The sequence below is a fragment of the Crinia signifera genome, chromosome 3, assembly GCF_055691185.1.
Source record: "Crinia signifera chromosome 3, ASM5569118v1, whole genome shotgun sequence".
NCBI classification, from domain to species: Eukaryota; Metazoa; Chordata; class Amphibia; order Anura; family Myobatrachidae; genus Crinia; species Crinia signifera.
This window is the reverse complement of record NC_139219.1, coordinates 311,896,094-311,918,465: the sequence shown is the minus strand read 5'-3', so window position 1 is coordinate 311,918,465 and position 22,372 is coordinate 311,896,094. Positions and strand designations below refer to the sequence as shown.

General features: G+C 48.7%; 1 protein-coding gene across 2 annotated transcripts in view; it reads right to left on the bottom strand.

Moving 5' to 3' along the window:
* Nucleotides 1-255: 255 nt before the first annotated feature.
* The window catches only part of KLHL29 (kelch like family member 29), a 633,192-nt gene continuing 611,075 nt past the window's right edge, over nucleotides 256-22,372 (bottom strand). For both annotated transcript variants that reach the window (XM_083178618.1, XM_083178619.1), the window contains exons 14-15: nucleotides 6,385-6,529; nucleotides 256-2,011 (exon numbers count right to left, since the gene is read on the bottom strand). In XM_083178618.1, coding sequence (XP_083034744.1) covers nucleotides 1,828-2,011; nucleotides 6,385-6,529 — 329 coding nt within the window. In that variant the 3' untranslated portion in view covers nucleotides 256-1,827. The remainder of the gene's footprint in view (nucleotides 2,012-6,384; nucleotides 6,530-22,372) is intronic.

Here is a 22,372-nt window from a genome sequence, read left to right as displayed (position 1 = left end):
TTTATATGGCTTGTAATTATTTATTTATACATGCTAGTTAGCCAGCAAGGTTTAAAGGCATACGGGTAAACTTATTAAAGGTTCTAAAAGTAAAAAGTGGGCATTTTGCCCATAGCAACCAATCAGATTGCGGGCCAGATGCACTAAGCTCAAAAGTGATAAAATGGAGAGTGATTAACAACCAGCCAATCAGCTCCTACCTGACATTTTTCAAACACAGTCTGTGACATGGCAGGTAGGAGCTGAATGGGCTGGCTGTTGATCACTCTCCATTTTATCACTTTTGAAGCTTAGTGCATCTGGCCTGCAATCTGATTGGTTGATATGGGCAACGGCCACACTTTTCACTTTTAGTATATTTACCACATAAACCTCTGACTCAGCAAATCCGCCATTTTGTGAAATAAATCACTGTTTAAGCAAATGATTACATGGAACAGCAACTGTGTGCGCCCAAGATGGCTGCCTTATCCTCGGCAATGATGTACAGCAAAGAGGTTTGAGTCATTATTAGAATGGACTTGGACCCAGTGAATGGATAGTGTACATTCCTGTACATCATGCATGCCTAATTTTAGCGACATTGGGCATCATAGAGGTGAAGACAGAAAGACAAGGGCGGTGGATGTGATGTCCCATTACACAATAGAACATTTTGTCTGCTTCAAAAAGTGAAGGGAGTATGAGTTCATCATGATGGATGATTGGCTGTTATAAATATGGGGAGTATGAGGTCATCATGATGGGTGATTGGCTGACACAATTATACTCCATTATCAACCTGCCAGACAACACACAAATTTGAACTAAACAAATCAAGGCTCAAATCCTACTGGTTGCTATGGGTTGCAGTACACAAGCAGTACACTGCACCAGCCTTTATATAATTATCTAAAGATCTGATGAATCCGGTAAAAGGATGAGGTAAATGATGCTTCTTTTGTACATGCAAATAATTTGCCCTTATGTATTTCCAGTTACTGGGCTGTTGCCTTGAATCTATGGTTAAACTACAACTCCCAGCGTGCTTTGCAGCTCTTTTTTCTGCAGGTGTTCTGGCTGGTAGAGCATGCTAGGAGACACAGTATAACAGAAATTGGTGCAAAACAAACACGAAGAATGTCCGGCCAGCTCTGTAAATATAAATATATTTCGGGATTGTTTATTTTATAACAATGTGCATTTCGGATAATCTGACGGTGTACCGCGGGTTACTAAATAAATATATATCCCCTTTGTTTTGACAAACTGTTTTTTTTTTCTTTCTGTATGCGGTTCGCTACACTCTCTGTTCTGAATGAGTAAGGGAAAACCGCCCCAAACAGAACACCCTCTTTTAATATTTCCTAGGATGAGATGCTTATCCATACTATACCAAACAGTCCTCTAAAAACTAAAAAAAAATCTCAGTCTCACACCTATAACTAAAATACGGGACCACCCCCATCCCAATTCTTGCACCCATGTAAAAATATGGGAATCTATTGCACCTGGGGTGACAACAAGTGCCACTACGCCACCTAGTGACACGTTTGCCTCGTTAACTTACATTTATACATATTTCAGAGCCCAATGCTCCGGCATCACCCAAAGGTGAGGATGATCGTCTACATTCAATGTAGAGTTTATTCAAAAACCTGCAGTGAAAAACAAAAACAAAAACAAAATAAAAATGTTCGGTGTTTTTCTTGCAATGTAAAAAAAAAAAAGTAAAACGGCTTAGTATCTGGCATAGCCGCCACGGGAAGGGTTCAAACCAAACCAGAAATATGAAATAAAACACCTTCAGATGGGGACAAAGTTTTTTTTTTCCTTCTCTTTGTTTTGTCAAGCACTTTGAATGTATTTCTTTATCACTACACATCCATGACGGAAGAGGGGGCAAGGCATGTTGGGTAATAATGTCCACGTGTTTGATTTAGGGTCGTAAAATTCCATATTTCCCAGTGCGGGGCCTTCGCTGCTGACGATGCCACCTGTCGCATATATCTTTCCATCCAGGACCACGGCGCTGTAATGAAAGAGCTGGTGTGAGCGATTCGTGTACATATAAAGGGCCACAATAAACACTAACAGACCAGTGGCAGAATGAGATGGCCACTGTGCGGGCAGTCCCCCCCCCCCCCCCCTGGACATACCTGAAAACTAGGTACAATAAGTATGACTTTTGGGGTGATTCAAATTGGTTTGCAAAAGCAAACTCCTTCTTTAATGGACACAACCATGTGCCCTGCAGGTGGGGCAGATGTAACACGTGCAGAGAGAGTTACATTTGGGTGAGTTATTTTGTTTCTGTGCAGGGTAAATACTGGCTGCTTTATTTCTACACTGCAATTGAGATTTCAGTTTGAACAGACTCCACCCAAATGTAACTCTCTCTGCACGTGTTTCATCTGCCCCGCCTGCAGTGCAGCATGGTTTTGTCCATTAAAGAAGGAGTTTGCTTTTAGGCCCATCGTTCCTTTCTCTACGGTGACCTACAGCTGAGAGGGTAATGTGGTCAACAGAGAGACAGATAGCTAATTGGCTCCACATGTAATTAACCCTAGTGTGCGTGTGTGCGCTAGGGGCTATAATTAGGAAACTCCGCCAGGGCAGGGACTTATGTTACCGTACTTATTAAATATTCCCCGCAAGGCGCTCTGTAGTACGTAGCTGCTATATAAATACAGGTTAATAAATAAAACATGAGACACATATTATAGACATTGAGAAATCGGCAGACAGACAGTACAGGGCAGTATTTCCAGCTTGCTGGCCAGTACACCCGCTGCTCTCGCTGTCCAGAACCTGGAACCATAAGCTCGGCGCTCTGCCTTCAGAGATGCCAATAGTTTGCTAACGAGAGTTTCTAATTTATCATGTAGAAGATAAATCTGGCTGTCAGTCTGCTATCGACGCATTGCATGCTGGGAGGCTGCAGCTGTGAACACGGCGTACAGTATATATTATCACCTACAATGAGGTGTGCTGGAGAGGGAGGAATCGCAGGGGTCCCCACTGACAATCATTTGCACATGTCAGACAAGCACCCATGACACACACACACACACACACACACACCAGCAGGCCACAACGCTCCGGATACATAACACTTTCCCATATGACGCTCGCTGACAACAGGTAGCGAGGCGCCTTCCATTTATCTTACCTCTTCCACGCTTAGGGGGAATTGGATGAGAGGATAAATATTTAGAGGAAACACTGTCTTGTAAATTATCATGAGAACAGCTGTGAATTGGCGCGCAGCTGGCGCCGTGCTATACCGGAGCAGATGGAGTCTGCCAGTCATGGAGATGGATGGCCAATGGTAATTACAGTTACAGTGATAGAGCGAAGAAAGGGCCGGAATATTGGACAGGGCAGAACCCTATGGGGTACTTGTGTATTTTGGCTGCGCGCATCGCATACCATTACGCATACGATGGTATGCGATGCGACACGATTTCGTTGGTTAGTGTACGATGGCATACAATTTTCAAATTGTATGCCATTGTACATGGCATACAATGCCATACGATGCGATGCGATTAAAAATTGTATAAGCACCCTAATGGGTGCTTACAATGTTAAATGCACCCCCACGCCACCACCCCCCCACTATAAACGTGAACCCGAAGCGTGGCGACGTGGATAGTGGGGGTATGAAAAGGTCGTAGGACGCGTACCACCGCCGCTCGCCACGCTTCGGGTTCACGTTTATAGTGTGGGGGGGGGGGGGGGGGGGGCGTGGGGGTGCATTTAACATTGTAAGCACCCATTTTTACGATTTTTCATCGTTTAGGGGGTCAAAATCTCGTCGCATCGCATGCCATCGGGTACATGGCATGCGATGCGATGCGATACGTTCATCGAACGATGCTGAAATCGGGCGCCGCCAAAATACACAAGTACCCCCTACGGCAACATGGAGCTCTCGGGCCAATCAGAGACAGGTGTAAGGTGTACGCCATGTTTGATCAGGGCAGGGTTGCCAGGCGGAGACAGATAATGACAGAGTTGAGTTGTAAGCTTTGATTTTTGCATAACTGACTGTTAGTGAATATAACTTAACGCAGTTTAAATAGACTTTGTTTCTCAGTAATGCAACTTTGGGCCTGATTCAGTAACGATCTCATATGCCCCTTTCCTGCATACTGCCTGCTGCCTGCATACCATCCCCTGCATACCACCTCCTTCTGCATACCACCTCCTGCTTCATACCACCTCCTGCCTGCATACCCCCTCCCTCTGCATACCACTACCTGCCTGCATACCACCTCCCTCTGCATACCACCCCCTGCCTGCATACCACCTCTCTCTGCATACCACCCCCTGCCTGCATACCACCCCCTGCCTGCATACCACCCCCTGCCTGCATACCACCCGCTGCCTGCATACCACCCCCTGCCTGCATACCACCCCCTGCCTGCATACCACCCGCTGCCTGCATACCACCTGCTGCCTGCATACCACCTGCTGCCTGCATACCACCCCCTGCCTGCATACCACCCGCTGCCTGCATACCACCTGCTGCCTGCATACCACCTGCTGCCTGCATACCACCTCCTGTCTGCATACCATCTCCTGCCTGCATACCATCCCCTGCATACCACCTCCCTCTACATACCGCCCCTTTCCTGCATACCACCTCCGGCCTGCATACACTCTCCCTCTGCATACCGCCCCTTTCCTGCATACCACCACCTGCCTGCATACCATCCCCTGTCTGCACAACACCCCCTGCATACCACCTCCCCTGCATACCACCCCCTGCCTGCAAAACACCCTCTGCATACCGCCCCTTTCCTACACAACACCACCTGCATACTATCTCCTGCCTGCATACCACTACCCCGCCAGCATACCAACCCCTGCCTGCACAACACCCCCTGCATACCACTTCCCTCTGCATACCGCCCCTTTCCTGCACACCACCACCTGCATACTATCTCCCCCTGCCTGCATAACACACTGCATACCACCCCCCCTGCATACTGCCCCTTTCTTGCATACAACCGCCTGTCTCCATACCACCGCTTACCTGTATACCACCACATGCCTGCCTACTGCCCCCTTTCTGCACAACACCAACTCCATACCGCAGTTTAACAAGAATACCACCCCCTGCCTGCATACCACCTGCCTGCATACCACCCCCTGCCTGCCTACCACCACCTGCCTACATACTACCTCCTGCCTGCATACTACCTCCTGCCTGCATACGACTCCCTGCCTGCATACCACCTCCTGCCTGCATACCACCACCTGCCTGCATACCACCACCTGCCTGCATACCACCCTCTGCCTGCATACCCTCACCTGCCTGCATACCACCCCCTTCCAGCATACCACCCCCTGCCTGCATACCACCCCCTGCCTGCATACCACCCCCTGCCTGCATACGACCACCACCTGCATACCACCTCCTGCCTGCATACCACCCCTTGCCTGCTTACCACCCCCTGCCTGCGTACCACCCCCTGCCTGCGTACCACCTCCTGCCTGCATACCCTTACCTGCCTGCATACCACCCCCTTCCAGCATACCACCCCCTGCCTACATACTACTTCCTGTCTGCATACGACCCCCTGTCTGCATACCACCTCCTTCCTGCGTACCACCTCCTGCGTACCACCCACTGCCTGCGTACCACCCCCTGCCTACATACTACCCCCTGCCTGCCTACCACCCCCTGCCTGCCTACCGCCCCCTGCCTGCCTACCGCCCCCTGCCTGCCTACCGCCCCCTGCCTGCCTACCACCCCCTGCCTGCCTACCACCCCCTGCCTGCCTACCACCCCCTGCCTGCCTACCACCCCTGCCTGCCTACCACCCCCTGCCTGCCTACCACCCCCTGCCTGCACACGACCCCCTGCATGCATACCACCTCCTGCCTGCACACCACCCCCTGCCTGCATACCACCCCCTGCCTGCCTACCACCTCCTGTCTACACACCACCTCCTGCCTGCATCGATCGCAATGTTTATCTGCGACTGCAGCCTAAGTCTGACCTTATGCAGCCTTGCAGTTGCAGGGTACGGCAAGGACAAAGAAACTGTGAATGTGTCACAGTCTCTACCCTTGTCTCACCTAGGAATCATGGGCGACATGCCTGGGTCAGGCAGAGACATTCCCATTCTGAGATGCGTTTGCAGGACCTGTTCTACACATGCTCAGAATGGGTCTCACAATAATCTGGAAACTGCAGGTGCTTAGTACACCACATGATTGCGGTCATTCAGTGCACGGTGGCCTCAGGCACTAAGGGAATAGGGCGGTTTACAAATTGCAGAAGAAGCGGATCGACAGAACCGCACTCTGGCAAATCCCCCTCTATGCTGAGATTACTTTTAATACTGATTGGGACTCCATCAATGAGAATACCCGTTCACCATGATTCACCTGCAGAACTGCCTGGAGTGGTTCATGTTGGGCCCCGCCTTTATGTTCCCTTTCTCTGGGTCATAGATCGTAGTCGCTCTGGCGTAAGCTCCTCCCAGGATGAAGATGAAGCCGTTCAGAGTGACAGCCGGGGCGTACTTGTTATCTGCGAGTGTAAAAGAAGGAGAAAAAAAAAAGTTGGTGAACAAAAAAAATATATCTGTAAAATATATATATAATAATAATATCTATAGCTAGAAAAATAAGAGAGATGGTTACGGAAACAGCATTAGGTGCAAAGGAATCGGGAGCAAGTGTTGCCCCAAAATTATACAGGTGGAGTAGAATTTGTTGCAGCAAATAGGGAGCCAAGGGCACGTAGGGCCTGATTCAGGGGCTGCGGAGCAAATTACCGTTGTTCAGCGCTTTGCGTATGTGCCGTACCCGTACTGTAGGAATGGCGGAGGTCAGATTGCGCGACCCGGGTCACTCAGCCGCAGGTAATCCATTGCCACAACCTAATCTACTGCCATTCCTGTGGATTGCTGCTGCCGCTCCCAAGTAACCAGCAGCGCTGCTGCCGCCGCCTCTGCCTGCGTCAGAATTAGGCCCGTAATGGTTTTCAGCAATTAACTGAAATATCTCTTCTTGTGAAAAATATATGAAAGGCTGATCCGAGATCACATTGCATGTGTCCAACCTAGCTTCATGCCTAATAATAACCTAATAGAGAATCTCACAGACATCAGTAAGACCATCACCCCTGGTGCAGAAGAAGCCACATGCTCCCCATATCCTGCACAGCAAAACGGCTCTATAAATGAGGCCGCCGCTGATGAAAAAGGAAGACGGTGCAAGTCTTGGGAGAATTTCCCTTTCATGGTGCATTATTTTGCCGGGGTCAGAGAGAACAGAGCTGGGAGCAGCTTTAGATTCTCTGGGTGCAGTGTATTTTCTGATGTGCAGTGTTACAGAAATAAAGGGAGAAATGAGGATTTGTAATTCACCCCCACGCTTCCCGCTCCTCTCCCTTTCGCGCATTTAAATTTCATCTGTCCTTGATTCCACGCTAGCGTCGCTGTGATCTCTGACATCGTCCTTTCTCATCCTGTAATAGTGCACAAAGTGCCTTTCTCTGAAGTCTGCGGCTTCCGAATAAAAGCGCGGCCCTATTATCTATGTTTAAGCACAGTTAGACCTGATTTATCAAGATCTCATTATAATGGTAGCTATTTTCCGAGCGCGCATTTTGTAGTGGTTAAGTTAAAGTAAGCAGCTATTAGGCCACATGGAAATCAGTCTTAATGACTCATTAGCCGGCCGTTTCATTTGCCATATGACCCGATGCGTTCACATGATTTCATTGAAACTCCCAATTTTTCTTTTGTGCTACGGATGTTGATTAATCACCAAACCCTAACTAGTATTTCTCATAGAGCCCCCAAACACCCACCTACCTGCATTACCATTGGCTAACCTGCAAAAGTGGACAGGGTTCATTTACTAATACCCCTTTCACACCGCATAAATAACCGGGGTCCAACCCAGGTTGTTGCCGGGTCGTCCCGAATTACTGTACGGTGTGAAAGGGTCTTTTGAAAAATCACCATGCTCCCGTGCGAATTCGCATGGGAGCGCATTAAATAGAATAACCTCCTTTGTCTGTAATCTCGCAATTATATAGTGGTCAGGTGTTCTGTGACACTCTATGGCAGGGATGGGGAACCTTCGGCCCTCCAGCTGATGTTGAACTGCACATCCCAGCATGCCCTGCTATAGTTTTGCTATTTGGATACACTAAAACTGGTGCAGGGCAAGCTGGGATGTGTAGTTCAACAACATCTGGAGGGCCGAAGGTTCCCCATCCCTGCTCTATGGAGACAGCTGACCCAATCAGTGTGGCCGTGCGACACCTCCCACCCTGCCCTGTGACGTCCTGATAACTGGACAGGGGACAGTCCTCCAAACATGGGATTGTACTTACAGAAAGTGGCATACATCTGCATCATACTTGCCTACATTTGAAAACTAGTTTCAGGGATATTATAGTTGGTAGCAGAATTTTGCACAGCGCCCCATTGAGGCTCCACTTAAGGGGCGTGCCTAGTTCCATACATGGAGAGATTGTGAAAAGAGATTGCGAACGTGGCACCTAGAAGCGTGGGTGTGTACTGCTACATCTGAGAGGAATTTTTTAAAATGAATAAATTAATGAATCCAAATATAGATGAGCCCCAAAGCTGTTAGTAAGAGACACTATACTCGCTAAAGTGCAAATGAAATGGTGCTGATGATTCAATGTAACTGTATCTATCTCTACAGGGCTATGTGAAATGAGGGAGATTGCTAGACTGATGAGGAAGAGAGGGAGATTGCTGCTATTTCAGGCAGTCTCCTACAGAAGGCAGATGGGGAGGTAACTATGATGTAACAGTGTAATGTGGGCTAGGTGACATGAGGGAGATTGCTAGACTGATGAGGGAGAGAGTGAGATTGCTGCTATGTCAGTGAGTCTCCTGCAGAATGCAGGAGGGGAGGTAATTATGATGTAACAGTGTAATGTGGTCTAGGTCACATGAGGGAGATTGCTAGACTAATGAGGGAGAGAGGGAGATTTCTGCTATGTCAGGGAGTCTCCCGCAGAATGCAGGAGGGGAGGTAACTATGATGTAACAGTATAATGTGGGCTAGGTGACATGAGGGAGATTGCTAGACTAATGAGGGAGAGAGGGAGATTTCTGCTATGTCAGGGAGTCTCCCGCAGAATGCAGGAGGGGAGGTAACTATGGTGTAACAGTGTAATGTGGGCTAGGTGACATGAGGGAGATTGCTAGACTAATGAGGGAGAGAGGGAGATTGCTGCTATGTCAGTGAGTCTCCCGCAGAATGCAAGAGGTAGGCAAGTATGATCTACATGCCTGGGCAATAATTATTATACCTAGGCATAAATCCTGGAGACACGAGGAGGGAGGGTGAGAGTATCCGGGAAACACAGTTTTGTTTTTGTAACCCACATAATTACAGTCCTTGTAACTCTATGAAAGAACACCAGGGACCCCTGACACTTCTATTTTAATTTTGTTCCCCCCTCAACCACAAAAATACACTAAGGGCCAGTTTATCAAGCTTCAGAAAGTGATAAAGTGGAGAGTGCTAAACAGCCAGCCAATCAGCTCCTACCTGTCATTTTTCAAACCCAGCCTGTAACATGACAGGTAGGAGCTGATTGGCTGGCTGTTTAGCACTCTCCACTTTATCACTTTTTGAAGCTTGCTACATCTGGCCCTAAGGGTATACACAACAGCACATACTGCCTCATGTCACATGACCTGATTCGGTGCAGCCATTTTATGTCAGCGCTGAAATGTGTGTTCTGGAAGTGTTCAGTTTTGCTGACGGCAGACATCCGCTAAATGTCACCATGAGGAGACTGTTAGTTAGATTTTGTTTCCCCCATTAAGGTTACTGAGAGCTGATCAAACATATGACTGCATAATAATTTAGCAATATTCCCACTGGGCCTCTATTTGCTGACCCTGACACGGAGAATGCTGCTGAATACACACTTTCCTCTCCGCCTGCGTAGTGTGACGCCGGGACTCCTTCCTAATTAACGCCTACAAATAACTTATTCCCTGTAAGGAATGCAGCGTTTTACTGACAGAAGGAACGACAGTAAGCAACTTACTAGGAGAACATCCGATTTATTGTTAACCGTTTATTTATAACAGTTATGTATATAGGCCATACTTGCCTACCCTACCGGAATGGGCGAGAGGGTCCTGCAAATACCTCCCGGGAAGGTGGGCAAGTCTCCTGCATCACCACCGCAGAGCCCGCATCCCCCTTCTTTGCTGTATAAAATCTCTAATTTTGCGGGTCCGATGGGAGGGGGCGTGGCTAAATTGATGCGAATCGCGTCATTTTTGAGCGGCTGGCTGTTATGGAGGTGGGACTTGGTGACATAAGCCTCATCCCGCCCCCAACACGTAGCCTTGTCCCACCCCCCTTTCATACCTCTCGGGGCACTGATTCTGGTTGACTCGGTATGCTGCGAAGCTCGCAGAGAGCCCGCCCCGCCAAAAATATGCCCCTCCCACCGCCATTGAAATGCTGGGTGTTCCCATGTCCGGGCGCCACCCCAGCCCAGCTGCGTATGGACTGGCGACATTGTAAATCGCAGAGGCTGTTCACAGTCGGGGGTTTGCGCCTGCGCAGACACCAACCATTGGGGCAGGGCCAAATTCTGTTCAATCCCAGTGACCCGGAATTGGGCCCCATAGTGCATGCATATTCTGCAGCGCCTACTTAGAACACCTGTGTTATATGGCAGCCATTATAAAGGCGTGTTCTGCCAGAGACTCTTATCTACTCTTCTATGTGGGATATATCATGGTATAAGAATGGAGTCTTCTCCTCTGCAAGCAAACAGCCAGTTCTAGCTCTGCGGCTAATTCAGGTGGTACCTTCCTCCTTAGAAAGGTCAACTCCCCAAGGCACCATGCAACCACACCCATTGGCAGGAGGTGGCAGAAATGTCACCCCTCCAGTGCCACACGGCCAGCCTAACACACACACATATATACACAAATTCACAGGTAGGAAGTTCCTGTCTGCTCCTCAATGTCAACATTGTGAACATTAAAGTGTGTTAACTCTTCCAGATTTGACTGGATTTTGCCACAGCCAGACAGGCCGCTTACCACTTCTGACATGTGTTAGAAAGGCCAGTGGTCAGATGAACCTTGCCAACTGTGTGACCAGGGCAGCCAGGAGTGGCCACAGGCCTGGGAAATCAGGGGGAGGGGCCTAATCCAGGAAATTGTGGCCACAACCTCTGTAAAAATAGATTTCCCGGCAGACGACGACACAGGGGGGAGGTCAGCAAAGGTTCCCCTCACAAGCCTGGGTAATTATTAATGCCCCCCCTTCTTGGCATCAGTGCATGTGAATGCCACTCTAAGCAACACCATATATTGGCACCTTTTCTGTGGCAGATACTGAATTAGGATAGGGAGGCACAAAGGACATAGGTAGTTACAGGTGCTGCAAATAAAAGGTTTATATGTGCTTATTCAGGGCCATCTTATCATAGGGGCTTAATGGGCAACTGCCCAAGGGCCCCCCAATTCATCAGTGTGCTGACAGCCATTCATTGTATGGAAGCAAGTGGAGAGTGAGTGCAGGATGGCAGGAGGGGAATGTTATGATTTGTTTAAAAATAAAACCTGTTAATGGGTGGGTGGGTGCGCCAGTGCATTGCTTCACCCAGGGCCTGCAGTATACTGTCAAGGTGGCCCTGTGCTTATTAACAAGGGAGCAGTTATTCAGTGATTCATTGGCTATACGCTGAGTTGCTCTGATCTTTCTTGGTAAACGTCATCACTGACTGAGCCGTACAGTAAGCTCAAGAACTGATGTCCCCATAATAAGATGAAGGACAGAAAGAAACATCCAATCAGCAGATGCCTCACACCTCACTGCTAGAGACCTTTAAATAATTTCTATCTATAAATCTGGCATCTGGGAAATGCTGGTGGTCATATACTGCGGACACATGTGAGATCATAACCGATCATGCATCCATCAGCTAATTCCATTCCCGTGTGAGAGCAGATATAAAATGTGTCTGCTACCGCTGGGCCTATGTAATGGCTTCTACTAAAACTCTGCTGAAGACAGTGACCCTGGTTTAACAATCCCATCAATCCACATCAGCCACCCAGTGACAACGTCATGGTGGGTTAGTTCCAGCACACGGTCTCGGTTACACACACACAGTATTAATTATAGGGTTAATCACTACCAAAAATGTCCCTGTTGTACTGAAACAATATTCGGCCAATCAAATAACACGGAAATAGTGACATCACAGGGGTGGGAGGGCCGGCATGCCCCCAACATATAAAACATAAACAAATCTCTATGGATAAATTGTATTTGGTTACTAAATTGTTAATAGCGTATGATCAATATATTATGTTGTGTTTAATGACTTGTGGGTAGTAAGAGTATATGAAGCAGGGCAGATCGTCCGTATACAGCCTCAATTATCCCAAAACGTAATTATTCCTAAAACCTACAGTACAGGGTTGTAATGAAAACAGTTTACTGGAAGTTTAACTAAACGCATGTTGTTAGAATATCTAATAAAAGGCCAAAAGACTATAACTATACTCAAGGGATTCATTAAAAGACTCAGTGGAAAACACATTAATAATTGAATGTATAAATACACAGAAGTGGTGTCTATGAATAGCCTAAAGATGAGCAAATTTCACTAACAATTCTGCAGCAGTTCATGCGTGGCGCTGCAGTGATGGACAAATCGGCCACAATTAAGGAGGATTTCATAGACAGCAGAGGTGTCAGTAGGTGTCATCTGCGAGACCTCATCCTCATCCAATTATACAGACACATGACGCGCGATAAGACGCTTTCTGTCTGTCATATGGGACATACGTGTGTTTGGAGCTCTGTGGTCGTCTTCCAAATCGTCACCCGGGACCTATTTTTCCCGAAAAGTGATTTTTTTTTTAATACTATAAGCCAGGGGTCCTCAGGACCCCACAGTTCACATTTTCCAGGTCAACCGGCAGGTGCACAGGTGCATTCATTACTCACTGACACATTTAGAAAGATCCACAGGGGGAGCTAATTATCTCACTTGTGATTCTGTGAGGAGACCTGCAAAACATGCGCTGTGTGGGGTCCTGTGGACCGAGCTTGAGAACCTGCGCTATGAGACCAATACATTTATATGCAGGTGGAGATGTCACCCGCTGTTTCCTGTGCTGACGATCGTTTTCGCTCTGTTCTATCATTAGTTGATATGTACCCAGTGTGTCATCGCCACTGATGGGAACCGGCATCGGCAAGCTCATACACCCGGTGAAGCGCTGGTATCGGCCATGCTACATTCCGAATGCAGGGTCGATGGAGGATGCCAGGAGAGCGCATTGTCAGCAACATAGCAGGTACACATTAGACCAGGGGTGGCCAACCAATCAGAGGCAATGAGCCCCAAAAATATGTTGTGGTAAGTCAAAGAGTCGATACAATGCAAAATGGGTGTTGCCTAGCTCCCACTCGGGGGGGGGGGGGGGGGGAGTGCCTTCCGCACTGCTGGGGGTGTGGGGTGCGATGCTGCCAGGCACCGAATCACTCACCGAATAGCTGTAAGTGCTTGGCAGATGCAGCTTCCTTCCTCCGGATCTCCTCTGCTGCTGCGGTAGCTTTCCTGCTGCTGGCCTGCAGCTCACTACCGCCCTCCAGTGGCCGGCTCTGGCCACAGGTTGGCCACCCCTGCACTAGACGATGTTCCCCATATGTCGGAGAGATCTGTGCTTACTTTCTAAGCAATCTAGTCTTATAGGCCCTACACACATGCCGATGTGTGTAGGGCGACCTAGCTGTGCTATGTCGGGCCGTTCTGCTCAGCACACAGAGCTGACAGCCCACACACAGAGCGAGCCGTCAGCTCTGTGTGCTAAGCGAGCGGACAGCGCCAGTGTTCTCCGGTGGAAGTACCCTGCCGATGCCGATATTGATGGACACTGTTCATCAATCTCGGGCAGCGACAAAGACGCGCGGGGACGCGCATTGCTGACAATATAGCCCCCACACACACTCTGATGTGGGGGCATTTTCTAAGCGACTTTGCCAAACTAAGCAAAATCGCTTAGAAAATGCCTTAATATCGGCGTGTGTGTAGGCCGTATAAGACTATGGATAGAGCAATGATGCGGAAAGCAGCAATTGTCTCCCTAGCTCGCTACATCATCACCCCACCCCCTTGTACTCAGGGCCGGTGCAAGAATTGTAGGCACCCTAGGCAAAGAAACCCAAAGTCGCCCGCTGCCCAAGTAAAAAGACACCGCACTCCGGGGGGTGGTGTTCCGGCACTACCCGCAGATTGCCGATGCAGCTGACCAGCGGGGCGGGGGGGGGCAGTGTTCGCCAGCCGGCGATTACCGCTGACCGGGGGACTGCCACCCGCCGAACAGGAGCTGCGCTGACTGGGGTGGTGCGGGCGCTACCCACAGTTTGCCTCTTGCCAAACATATCCATGGGCAGATGGGACCAGCGCTGATGACAACCAACCACAGGTGGGCTCCAGGGGGGGGGGGGGGGGTATGCTCGCGGCTCACCTGTTCCCTGTTGGCCTGGTACTTTTCTTCCGGGAGCGGCGCTGCTGCTGTCTCACTACCGCCCTCCAGTGGCCGGCGCCCTAGGCAAATGCCTAAAGCTGCCTAGTGGTGGCGCCGGCCCTGCTTGTACTGGCTAATATTAGCCAGCACAAGGCCTGGGAGGCAGTCTATCAGCGGTGGACGAGGAGCATTGAAATGCTCCTGATTATAGAAGTCCTGAATGGGTGGCAGCCATGCAAAATAAGGTGCCACCCCCCAGGTGATTTTTAAAATGGGAAACTGTAACGCTGCAATTCTGTACTCCTCCCGCTGCCAAACCCTGCAACAATAGGCCCCTGCTTTTTTGTTATGGTCATAGGGTCTCTCACCCTCACTGTCCACCTAAGGCAGTGAATGGCCAGTGAAATATGTATGTGTGGTGCACTGAGGGGGTCTAGCGAAGCCCCTCCAGCTTCAACAGTCCCCTATTGCAGGGAGTAGATAACGCCATTGTAGTCACAGGATAAATTGGCACCGTGATGATCTATTGATGAGGCGGAGAATGCGGTTATCTCTGCTTCGGAAATACCGCCTCCTTCAGTATAAATGTTTACTATAAACATTATTACAACTTTAGCAGACAAAATAAAGATGTTTTGTAACTGCTGATGATTTATTTAACAAACTTGCTCTCCCTAAACAATAAGACAAAATATTAATTTAAGAGCAGTTATCCCATTATATGCGTTTAGAGATGATGCGGTCATTTGGTCGACAGTCATTAGGTCAACACCATTAGGTCAACATAGGAAAATGTCGACATGGTTCTAGGTCAAAAGGTCGTTAGTTCGACAGTCAAAAGGTCAACATGGGTTCTTTCACTGTTTTTTTTGAGCCGACATGTGCCGACAGGCGGTATTTCATGCCCTACCATCCACTAGGGCGTGGTGGGAGAATAAAATAGTGTGCCGAGTGCAGCGAGGCACTGTGACCGACGCATAGCGAACGCAGCGTTCGATGTGAGGAGATGCGGTGCACTTTAAATTGTGTCCATGTCGACTGTGTTGACATTCAGGTAAAAAAACTGTGAAAAACCCCATGTCGACCTTTTGACTGTCGACCTACACACTGTCGAACTAATGACCTGTTAAACTAATGACCTGTCAAACGAATGAGCTTTCCACCTAGAACCATGTCGACCTAGACCCATGTTGACCTTTTCCCCATGTCGACCTAATGACTGTAGACCATCATGCTGTAGACCAAATGATCCCAAACCGAGCAGAGAACCACTGAGCAGAAAAGTGCAAAGATCTCATGTGTATTCCTCCCTGCCGTCAGTAGGTGTCACTGTAAGTCAGAAGCAGACTGGGTTATGGTACAACAGTCATATCACCTTCCCCAATATACACCAGCATGTACTGTATCTCCTAATTACACTGACCTTTCACTGGGTGCTATGTTATCATACAGTACATGGACCATGCCATATTGTGGTCTCGTCATCTGAAACACAGTACATGCACAAATCCCGTTCTTACTAAAGGTTGTGCAAGTACAGAGGACAGATGACCATGGACATTAAAGGCCTGATTCAGAAGTGGCTGCTAACATCAACGCCGCTACGTCATTCATATAAATGCAGCAGGAGACGTGCGGTGTAAAAAGCTGCCCACTGACGGCTTCTCACAGGCTGATTGCGTTGGAAAACGCAGCTTCAGTCAATATCGTGACCGTCGTTTGCATCTTCGGACCACCCTTGGGTTGCTCATAATGGCTGTGCAGTTGCGCCCAAAGACGCCTCCACTGGCTTCTGGATATAGAAATAAGGCGATATGCATCTATTCAGCAATATGCCCCCTGTCACCACCCTTAAATACCTGCTGCCTTTCAGGCTGTGGCGAACAAGGCACTGTCACCCAAGCCAGAGCACCACCATGACACATGCCCACTGTGGTTTTGGCACATGTTGTAGAGTTATGAAAACATTGGTCAATAGAACTGAATCAGGACGGCTTCCGGAGCTGAATCAGGCCCTGAGGTGGAAGCAGGCAAATGGATTTTTTTGGAAGCAGATAATTACTGAAATAGTAGAATACAAGTCCACTACTGCCTCCCAGTCACCCACTGCCTCTCAATGGCCCTTATTCTGATTGATGCGGACTTTACCGCGTTCTTACGGATTGCGTCTTTACGGCGTCTGCGCATGCGTGTAGAACGCTACGCGCATGTGCCACGCCTTGACTCGGTACCAGTTCGGACAAAGCCCGTCCAAAACTGGTCACCGCAATCGGTCGGGAAATAGGGGCGTATTATGGGCGTCATGCGGAATGACACATGGGCGTAGTTTCAAAGTGGGCAAAACGGGGCGGAAACATGGGCGGACACGGGGGAGTACACTTATGTTGGGGGGCGTACATTCGGAAACCACTCCGAATGCACGCGAGCAAAAAGGGCTGAAATGTGCGGTGTCCACAAGTGTACTATTGCTTTGCGGACACCACTCGTTCATGCGGGAGGCGAACGTACGCCTAATGACTACAACCATTAACACCTGAACCCAATACAATCTACTCCTTTACTCATTACTCACTAATAGGACGCTTGTCAGTGCTTTAATTGAAACCATTGCTGCTTCAAGGAAACCTTAGTAATCCCCCACATATGCTGTACTTCTCAGACACTTAAAAACTGCTAACAATTGACATGACAGAATATTAATACTAGCAATACACATGTGTATTCGACATGTACTCATGAAACCACACATTTTGGGTAAAGTAAACACATTTATTTATATTCATGTCACACTCAATGCCACTGTCATGCAATGACCATAAAATTAAACATCAAAACTATAAACAACATGCCAGGAATGCAGCAAAATAAATAATAATAAAACACAAATATAATAGCACACAGATGGACTCCAGCACCTCCTATGTGCCACTGCACATGTAGCCAGTGGGAAATGAGGAGGCTGCTGGCCCTTCGACAGCAGGGCAAGCTGCACCTGACCATTCTCCAGCAGGGCACCCTACACCTGGCCCTTCTGCAGCAGGACAACCTGCAGCTGGCTGATATGCACCATCAGCAGACTCATTTGGAACACAACCGGGGACTTCACCAGATAGTACCATGGCCATCACTTCAAGTACAGCTGACAGTAATGCCAGGCACAAGAGGGCAACAGGGGAACCACAAAGGACATATGAAGCAAGGGCTCATCTGGTTCCCCTCAGCACGTGATTGGACACAAGAAGCTGACACACACAGCACAATGGAAGATTTGGGAACACATAACGGTAGAGATTAATGCGGCCACAAGTTCATTTCCGACCACGTTTGGCCTTGGTAGGCTCCTTGGCCTGTGCAGCAGCTCTTCGGGGACGCCCAGATGCTGGGGCAGGTGGAGCAGATGATGTGGAGGGGTTGGCTGGTCTACCCCTCCTGCCAGCAGGGAGTGTTTCCGCTGGTAATGCACCAGAAACGGATGACATTAGGACCCTGTTGCTGGTAACCAGCTCCACCATAAGCTCATTATGGTGGAGGAGGAGATCATTTTGGCGGGTGGCTTGCTCGGCCAGCACCTGAGCACTTGCAGCCATGGCCTGATGTGACTCAGCCATGGCCTGCATGCTCCCAGCGATGGACTGCTGGGTGCTGACCAAGCTCGCCAGGATCTCCTCGGTCCTACGCATCCGTTCTGATGCCAAATCTCCCTGCTGGTTGATGTCCACAAGCACCTGGGCCAAGGCGGCCAAATCGGCTTGGCCCGATGCCTGCTGCTGCACAGGCCTACCTCTGGGGCCAGGTGGCACGGACTCCTCCACCTCCTGAGCAGAGTCCTCACCAAGCGGTGGGGTGTCTGTGGGAAAAGATAAACACAATTAGGAGACATTCTACGATAATTACTTGCACAAGTTTATGGCATGACCAATATTTACCTTCCAGAAAAGACGCAAACACTTCAGCTGGGGCCTCGCTATCCATCGTGCTCACCCCCCTGATCTCCTCAACTGAGATACAGCTCTCCGCCATCTCCTCCAGGGGGGTGAGCTCTAGCCCTGATGGCATGGGGCCGGCCCCAGATGTCTGGCTGTGGTCCCACCGCTTGGTCATCTTCCTCTTCAGGTTGGTTTTGAAGTCCTGCCACCTGCAATGTAAGTTGACATATTAATACATGTCACTCACAATGTTAGCTGTTGCAGCCATTGCTATGTGCTACATCTTACAACATGTGATTAATGTCCCATATATAATATTACATGCAACTATGATATCAACCGTTACAATACACATTCACAATCACCCTACTCTGACTCTCAAGGAAATAACATGGCAATAATGTATGTGTATCGTAACAACCTCATGTGCCATTTGCAAAATGCATATAAGCATCAATTAAATCATTACTTGGCTATTACTGGGCACATGTATGACAAAACAACTTGCCTCTTCTTCACATGGTCCGTCTCACGAACTTGTGGCGCAACTGCATTAATCTCTGCCGTTATCTGTTCCCAAATCTTCCATCGGCGTGTGTGTGTCAGCTTCTCGGATGGGCACTCTATCCAATCACGTGCTCGGGGAACCAGGATGGCCAGCTCCTGTGCTTCATATGCCTTGTTTTTTTTTGGTGGTTCGGCTGTTGCACTGGCTCGCCCCTTGCTACGTCCCTGGCCACGCCCCCTGGCACCAGTCGCTGCACTTGAAGTGCTGGCCATGCTACTACCTTGTGAAGTCCCCGGTTGTGTTCCAAACAAATCTGCTGATGCTGCAGATGAGCCAGCTGCAGGTTGGGCTGCTGCAGAAGGGCCAGGTGTTGGTTGCTCTGCTGTCGAATGGTCATGTGCAGCTTGGCCTGCTGTAGAAGGGCCAGCAGGCTCCTCATTACCCACTGCCTGCATGTGCAGTGGCACATAGGTGGTGCTGGAGTCCAGCTTGGCAAAAAGTTGCTGGAGCTCTGGGTCTAACTCTGGTTGGGAGCCAGACATGTTAGCAACAACATTGTCACCCTGTAATACACCTTTTTATACTGTTTGAGTATCCTGTTTGGCGGACATCAGCGGCAGCTGCGTTCCGTGCGTGAGCGTACGTCGCTGTTCTTTCGCGCCGCATACGGTGGCGGAAATTCCATTGTGGAAAACCTGGCGAAAGTTCTAAATGAAATACTGGTCACCAATGATAACATTGCATAGAATCTTCGGATACACCTGGGACTATTGCACAATACACATGCTATTTGCTAGCATGACATGACATTTGATTCATGACTACTGTCGTATGATGGCGTTTCATTGCAAGCTAAAAGTAGCCCATTCCCTTAGAGAATCCACGCCACAAGTCAGGCAATACTCATCTCTACTGTTATAGACAACACATGTGAGAGCCCTATAAATAGTGAGTTGCTGGTAGAATCAGTTGTCTCCAGATCACCACTTGTCAGGGTCTAAGGTAAGCTCTTCCATGCTCCTTGTAGATATGATATCCATTCACTATGTAAGTGTATGAAGGTATGCACCATTGCCTCACTGCCTACAGATTGTTGGGCCAGCAAAGTGTGTGTATCATTATTGCAACATGTCACATGTTCACTATTTCACTCACAGGTCTTAAACCTGTGTGGGTTCATCTATTGCAGGCCAACATGTCCCAGCAATAGATGAAATGTCTCATAGTACATGATGTTGGCAAAAAATGCTGACACCTTTATCTGTGTGTTTTGGACGGTGTGTATTGAGTTCATATTATTGTGTCATCATTACAGAGTCAAATGGATCTGCGGGATTACACGGGGCGGCCATCTATTGTACGTATTGAAGGCTACAAATCAATTTGTAGTGGGATATGGCCATTATGTGCATAGGTGCATCAGTATTTATGTTCATTTCTTTATAGGTTGCAGAAGCTATTCTGCGCTACATGGAGAGGAGGGTAAGGGCACTTGCGGCTCTCCCCACTCGTCGCCCAAGGAGGCCAGGACGTGCTAGAATCTATCGCACACGGGTGACTCTGTTTGCTATGCCCGATGATGAGGTACTTACTAGGTACCGGTTACCCCCAAATGTAATTCTGGATCTGCTCAACCTAATTCAGAGCGATTTGGAACCTCTACACGGGATCACGACAGCAATTCCGCCTCACACACAGCTGCTGGCGGTGTTGCATTTCTGCGCCTCAGGATCGTTCCAACAAGTAGTGGCAGTACTTGCTGGAATATCTCAGCCGGCCTTCTGCCGAATCCTGAGGCGTGTGACGTCGGCCATGTTCAGGCGCAAGGGGCACTTCATGGCCATGACATTTGCCCCCGAGACCCTGCGCAGAAGCCAGCACGCCTTCCAACAAATTGCTGGCTTCCCTAATGTGATAGGGGCTGTGGATGGCACCCATGTACCATTTGTGCCTCCATCTCGAAGTGAGAAGATATATAGGAACCGCAAATTGTTCCACTCACTGAACGTGATGGTGGTATGTGGCCCATCCATGGAAATTCTCGCCTTCAACTCGAAGTTTCCCGGAAGTGCCCATGACTCGCATGTCATCCGACAAACCGGGATATGGCAAAGACTACAAGAGCTGGAAGGCCGTGATGCGTGGGTTCTGGGTGACTCCGGTTACCCATGTACGCCCTGGCTACTTACGCCGTACAGCTACCCAGCACCGGGCCCACAGGAGGCATTCAATGTGGCGCATGTTGCCACCAGGCAAGTGGTGGAGCGCTCAATTGGCCTTTTAAAAGGTCGATTTAGAGTGCTCCACCGCACTGGTGGTGACTTGCAATATGCGCCTGAAATGGTGTCGAGGATCGTGGGCCTGTGTGTATTTTTGCATAACATTGCTGTGCGGCGTGAGATACCCTTTGAGGAGTGGGAGGTACCATCTGAGCCGCAAGATCCGCCCATGCGCCCATCCCGCGCCCCTGAATGCCGGAGGGGATACCAGCTGCGGGACTCTGTGGCGCAAAGATACTTCAGGTACATGTTATTGAGTTGACATAACACACCCATTTTAGTCACAATCACCCCTTCAAATAAGTCCCGTGTGTTAGTTGTCAGTGTTACAAAACCAACATTAGCCAGCCTGCCCTCCTAATGGCAAAGAAATAGGAGATATTTAGCATATGTGAAGAGTTTTGGGGGAAGTTCTATATAGGTGCTAATTATTAGACCTTGGACAAGGGATCTTATGTGTTTGTTCTATCTTCATTTTTGTAGTTGATACTATCCCTGATGACTGGTGAGTACATTGATTTCTTCTGTAATGTGTTTGGGATTTTATCATGTGTTGATGTCTGATTTGTTTGCATATATATATATATATATATATCTATATATATGATATTAGAATTTATTCACATGTTTCTACATTTCAAGGAGCAGCCAGGCAGGCAGACAGGCAGGCAGACAGGCAGGCAGGCAGGCAGGGCTGTTGGATAATGGTGGTCTCAGGATACCTGCAAGTGTGTGTATGTGTCTTTTACACATAAATGTACGCATACACATAGATGCATAGAGTAAATAATGCTAACTACAGCTATGCGTTGCTAAGCTATAGCACGCGTTGCTTGGCGGAGCGAGGCGTCATTGGATTTGCTAAGTGCATACACACTGTGTTTTATATATATCAGATTTGTTCATTGCCATACATCAACACTACGGGTTTGAAGGCATGCGAATTTGTCACCATTTGTGTTGGCGCAGAGACGCTGTTAATGTAAAAATGAACAATAAAGTTATTAACACAAATAACTGTGATCAACCAATGCCACCACCTGATTGGTTGATAGATGCCATTGTCAACATGGCGGAGACACGGAGGGCAGAACCCTTTACGCATGAGGAGCTGCGAGTTCTTGTCTCCGTCATGGAGACAAGGCT